Source organism: Vigna angularis, chromosome 5, assembly GCF_016808095.1.
Source record: "Vigna angularis cultivar LongXiaoDou No.4 chromosome 5, ASM1680809v1, whole genome shotgun sequence".
NCBI lineage: Eukaryota > Viridiplantae > Streptophyta > Magnoliopsida > Fabales > Fabaceae > Vigna > Vigna angularis.
The window spans coordinates 10,257,975-10,264,114 of NC_068974.1; the positions used below are offsets into that span (position 1 = coordinate 10,257,975).

General features: G+C 38.4%; 1 protein-coding gene across 1 annotated transcript; it reads right to left on the reverse strand.

Moving 5' to 3' along the window:
* Window positions 1-4,580: 4,580 nt before the first annotated feature.
* On the reverse strand, window positions 4,581-5,245 carry LOC108321750 (NDR1/HIN1-like protein 10). The gene is made up of 2 exons (XM_017553602.1): window positions 5,183-5,245; window positions 4,581-5,135 (listed from the first exon to the last, which is right to left on the reverse strand). The coding sequence occupies exons 1-2, from the start codon at window positions 5,243-5,245 to the stop codon at window positions 4,581-4,583; spliced, it is 618 nt and encodes a 205-aa protein (XP_017409091.1).
* Between the last annotated feature and the right edge of the window lie 895 nt (window positions 5,246-6,140).

A 6,140-nucleotide genomic window follows, 5' to 3' on the forward strand; every position in this document is an offset into this window, starting at 1 on the left:
ATGGTATAAGGAATGGAAAAGCCTCCTGGATCTTTTGCTTTTGGAGGGAATGGCTCCTTTTTAACAGCTTTATACTTCTTTGTCTCATCTTCTCTACGTCTTTTCTTTGTAGAGACATCTTCCTCATATTTAGTATAAACTGTAATTTTTTGTAATATCTCCTTCCAAGGTGCATCATTGTCCACCATCTTGAATAATTATGTAAAATCAAATTGTTTCTCTTGATTTATTGGAAAAGGAAATATATCTTTACTCTCTATCTCTCTTTTCTCTCCTTTCTATTTTTCTGTCTTTCCTTTTTCTAACTCAACTGTCTCATCTTTTGTACTCTCCAACACTTTACATTCTTCTCTAGGGTTAACCTCAGTATTAGTCCCAAAATTTTTATCTGGCCTCTCTTCCAACTGCTTAGTGATCTGACCCATTTGAATCTCCAAATTCTTGATAGCAACTTCAGTGCTCTTTTGAGTAGACTCAGTTTTTTGTATGAACTAATGAAGAGTTTCTTCCATCCTTATTGACATTTCATTAAGTATAGAAATCTGTTGCCATAAGGTTGGTTGTTGTTGTTGCTTGTTAAATTCCCTAGCTTGCCCAGTTTGTCCTTGACCAATGCTTGGGTGTGGTTTCCACCCTTGATTGAAATTCCCCTGACGGTATTGATTGGCCATGAAGTTAACATCCTCTACGACTTCTGCTGGAAAGGTGCATTAACCATTGCTATGGTCACCCCCACATAATTCACACAACTGCGATTGAACCTGTGCAACAGTCTTTAACTCTTTTGGCAATTGTGCAAGTGTTTTTGTAAGAGTCTCCAGTTGTTGTGTTAGTATCTTATTCTGTGCTAGCAAGGCATCATTTGTTTGTAATTGTAGAACTCCTTTTTGTTGGATAGGAGCTCCTCTTTCACTGTTTAGCTCGTTGTCACTAGTAGCCATATTTTCAATGATTTATGTAGCTTCCTCTGGAGTTTTCCATTTGATGTTTCCTCCTGCTGAGGCGTCAAGCATCATCTTGGTTTGTGAACCAAGACCTCCAAGGAAGGTTAGGACTACTTCCACTTCTTCAAATCCATGCGTGGGAGTCTTTCGTAATAAGCTTTTATATCTGTCCCATGCATGACCCAGTGATTCCTCCATGCCTTGCTTGAATGATGAAATCTCTTGCTTTCCTTTATTCACCTTTGATTGTGGAAAGTATTTGTTTAGAACTTTGTCACCACTGCTTCCCACTCTGTAAAACTTCCCTCTGGAAAAGAATTCAACCAAAGCTTAGCATTGCCTCCTAATGAGAATGGAAACAAACTAAGTTTGATTGCTTTGTCCAACACCCCATTTATTTTCACCGTGTTGCAGATCTCGTTAAAAGTTCTGAGGTCCTCATATGGGCTTTCGTGAGATAACCCATTGAATTGATTACTTTTCACCAGTTAGATTAATGCTGGTTACGCCTCCATGTTGGCTGCATTGACTCTTGGTCTTGCTATGCTGTTAAAATGCTGAGGTCCAGCTATATTTGCGTAATTTGCAAGAGTTCTTCTGATATTATTATTCTCCATATTCTCAGTGCTATGGTCAGAACCTTGTGGTGATGGTTGCAATAGAGTTTCCAGAGGAGGGAAAAGTTCTCCAGATGTACGAATTCTTCTCCTCCGTCTACTCTCGTCTAAACCTTCAAGAAGAGGTTTTGCAGTTTTCTTGCTCCTGGTTCGGATTGCCTCCTGCTTACACAAGAAAACAAAACCCTAGAAGAATTGGTTAGCACAAAAAGATATAAAAGAAGATATAAGATTAGAGATAAGAAGAAAATAACAACAGAAAACAGAATAAAAACAGAAACTAAAATAAAATAAAATAAAAACCGAAAAAAAAAACAGAAAATAAAAACAGAAATTCAAATTTCAAAATTCAAGTCAAAGAAGCCTCCTATCATGGACCACCTTGAAGTGCTTTTCATGTTTGCAAGATAGGAACCTACTAGAATGGGGTTATTCTGGTTCCTTTTCTTTTCTTTTGGATGACATAGTCTTCAATCTTTTGCCTGAACAGGATGCCATTCCTACAATCAAACAAAGATACAAAACCACAAAACATGTTGTTAATCATTAGTAAAACACAGACCACACCTCATTTCGAAGCTAAACCACCTTTTAGGGTCAAAATCACCCCTCAGCGCCACCAGTGCAGCAATCCAGAACACATTGCATCAAAAATTTCAAGTCTTTCAGAGTGCCGCTCGGCGGCAATTTACCCTTGAGCGATGACTGTGCAGATTTTTGAAAAATCCTTTTTAACCTGTCCTAACTCCACCCACATACAATTTTCAGTTTTCCAGATCAAAATCATTCAGTTCAATCGGTTCAAACATCAATTTAATCACCAAATCATGCATAGAAATCAAAACGCCTAAATTTTCATGCTTTAACAATCACATTCAAACTCAAGAACCCTAGAATGAACAAAATGCTTGACTTACTTGGGTGGAGATGCTAGATGAAATGAGAAAGCTTCCAAGCTAAGATGCTCTCTTCCAACCCCAAACTTAGATGGAACACTAGTGAGAAAGTGAGTGAAAGAGGGATTTTCTCAAGAGGGAAGAGGGAAAAGATATGGAGAACCTTTGAATAGGTATGTAGGAGTGTGTGTGCAAAGAAGATTCTGAAAAGAAAGACTAATGCGCAGCTTAGGGTATAAAATTATCCTAATGGGCTCGGGTTCCGCTAAGGGGCAACCTAAGCCCGGTCAGCGATAGTACCGCTCAGCGGTAGTTTGCCGCTCAGGGGCACTTTCGTGTTGTGCTTTTCTTGTTCCTAGCTTACCCTAAGTGCCTCCTAATCATGCTCCTCACTGGTCCTAATTGAATACGTGAAATACTAGCATTCCTAGTAATTACTTCTTAAGTAAAGGAGCTTAACGGCAACCAATATGCTATTGGGAGAAATTCCCCGGATCTAGATTTCCTCGTATGTTCCCATATCGACAAAATCAATAATAATGGCAATGAATAAGTTAAACAAAGCAAGCTTTAAGCAAAGAGGAAAAACCCTAACTAATGATGAAAGAAAGCATAAGTCTTAAAAATAAGATGTTAAAACAAATTCCATATATGAGAGTTTCACAAGACTACATTGATTCCCCAACAACAATACAAGGTTTAGTTCACCATATTCATGTTGAAACTAGATGAATAATAATGAAAGAATGAAGGATAAAACCCTAGAAAGAGGAGAAGGTAGACTGAGCATCCAAGATCTTCCTTCAAAAGGGTGGAAAAGAGAGTGTTTGCTTCGTTTCTTCCAAAGATACAAACCCTAGGACGTCCTAAAGCTTATATACTATTCTAAAAATATAGAAAAATTAGGCCCAATCCCATAAAAGTGCCGCTCAACGGTAAGTGCGTGAGTTGTTTTCTTCCCCTCAGCGGCATTTTCACCCCTCAGCAGATCCAACGTGAGCTCCTGAGTGCCGCTCAGCGGTAAACTGCCGCTTAGCGGTAACTTCGACTTCTCCTTTTGCACTTTTTGATGTCTTTTTTTATTCCATTCCTATCCTTCTTCACTTCTTTCACCAAATTCACCTTAAAACCTACATAAAACACTGAAATCAAGCATAAACCTGTCCAGCTCTCTTATTTATGAAAATATAACCAAAAACATGATTTTAAGCTAGTTTCTAAGTGTTAAAGGTTGCTTTTAGTATCAATTTTAAGCATGAAAATAACAGTTTTTCAACTGTATCAAATATAATCATGATAAATAAGGTAATCCTAGACACAATATAATCATGATAAATTAGGATAAATATCCTAACAGTTAGAAACAAGTATTTGAGGTTATTGGAAAGTTGGGTAGAACAAAGAACAAGTCGTCCAAAGAGTTTAATTAATGTGAAAGACAACAATGCCAACATGAAGAAAATAAGGAAAGTTTTGTTAGGATAAACTTAAATTTTGGAGGTTTATTAATAATTTTGTTTGGATCTTATTTTATTATGTTGGGTTTGGGAATATTTAGTTTGATTTTGATAGAGATAAAATAAGGATAGGCAATTTTGATTTTTCATTTATTTAGGTGCATTATTATTTTATGTTGTTGATATGAGAAAAAAAATAGATTAAGTAGTTGTTTTTATTTTGAGTTAGTTATATTTCAGTTTTAGTTTTTATTATTTATACTTGGTCCAAGCACTAGTGCAAAATTGGGATACTAACGCGGCTAATACGCCTCGGTTTGTAGAAAATCGAAGCATATGAAAACGCGGTGGCACTTTTGCAATTTTAGCGAACTTATAGGCCTCGGTTCAAAAGAAACCAAGGCATAATAGGCCTATTACCTCAGTTACATAACCACCCGAGGTGTATAACTCTCCCTATTTTACTTAATTCTGAATTTTCATATCAAACCTTTTCGGTCAGAGTGCTAGTGTCTCGGTTGCCGGTGAAATCGAGGCATATAAGACATATTCGCATCGGGTTCACAAAGAACCGAAGTAGGAGCTCTTTCTAGGTTTTTTAACAGTTTCTACCGAATTGTTTTCTTCCTCGTATGCACTTTGCTCTCCACCAGCACTGCTGAGTCTCTACCACTGCTCATGCCTCCCTCGTCGTGTCTCCACCTCCACGTTCGTCGCACCTCCATCGTCGTGGTCTTTGCTCTCGTACGTTCTCCACCATTGCTCGCGTTCTCCACCAAAGTAAGCGACAAAGTGGAGTCTCATAGAGAAATGAAAAACCCTCTTTTTCTCATCTTCTTCCAAGGTCTTCACCTGATCCTGATCCAACACCGTCTCGTAATTCCCCCTGTAAACGTCGTTCAGGAGGTTCGTGCTCTGCCTGTGTTGCCTAAATGAGTCACGCAACGTCAACAACTCCATTGACGCGAACGTGACGCCGTTGTACGAGACGTGGCTCTCCATGCTCTCGTAGGAGAAGTTCACCTTCTTGTTGGGGTTCCCTGCCATGAAGTTGAGGATGAGGTTGTAACGGAGTGTGTTGTCACTGGAGGTGTATTTGAACTGCGTGAGTGTGGTGTCGGAGATGTGCAGCTTAAAGGCGCGTGGCTGAGCACGACGTAGAACATGATGAATACGATGACGAGGAAGATTATAAGTGCAAGGAGAATCTTCCAGCAAATGCTGAAGAGACAACAACAACAATTTATGTGGCGACGGGAACGTAGTGCCTCCGCCGGAGGAATCGTGGGGCCGTAATATGCACCGTTTAGTTGGGGTTGCTTATCTACCATGCTGGAATGGTAGGGGATAATATGAAGTTCTCTTTTTGTGATAGAAGAAAGGTGCATGTGTGTAAATTGAAAAAGGGGGTTTTCAATTTGGTCTCTTTATGATAGTCACTATGATTGCTCTTTGTTAGATGGATTATATTGAAGTTGCTTCTACTTTAGATGCTGCGAAATTGTGGGAAAGTTGGTGTCTTTATTTTTTAGTTTTTCTCTTTTTGTCGATTATGGTTATGGAATATCTGGAGAGCTTAATCTATATCTTTATACCTTGTATTTATGGAGTCCAAGAACAAGTTTCCTTTTTGTCTCAACATGCTTGAAGTCAATTGTGGTGTTTCTCCGCTAATGAATGGAATCTATTGAAAAGAGCAACCCTTGGTTTTGTGTCCTGGATTCTTAAGCGAGTGATTGATTGTGTTTATTTTGTTGAGGTACTGCGTGCTTGGTGGGCATCACAGGTGTTCTTGCTCCACTCCTTGAGGAGACTGTATTTTGAGGATTTTTTATGACTTCTCTGACCTAGTGGTATTGTTGCCTTCATACCCGTTGATTTGTTGTTTAATTTTTTTGTTTTTCTTTTTGACTTTAACATTCTTTTATTACCATATATCATGATAATACATGTTAAAGAAGCTAGAGCTTGCCCTAAAATTTGGACTTTCTTCTTTTTGAATTAGATATGCATTGGGACGATAATTGAACAGAGAAGGTTTCAACCAGTGCAACTTCAGCTATACTGTATTTAGCTTATATCCTTGACCTAAAATGGAACAGTTGATTAGAATGTATAGTGAAGTTTGCCTTGTTCTAAGCTCTTATGAAGGTTGCATCATCTAAATACAACAAGGACATTGTTACGGTCTGCACTTGCATTTTAGTGAAATTGCTTTTAGTTTGC

Excerpts from the sequence above, each read along its gene's own strand:
- LOC108321750 (XM_017553602.1), bottom strand. The coding sequence starts at position 5,245 with ATGGTAGATAAGCAACCCCAACTAAACGGTGCATATTACGGCCCCACG. Across the intron at positions 5,136-5,182 it reads CCACGATTCCTCCGGCGGAG|CATTTGCTGGAAGATTCTCC; the intron begins GCACTACGTTCC and ends TTGTCTCTTCAG.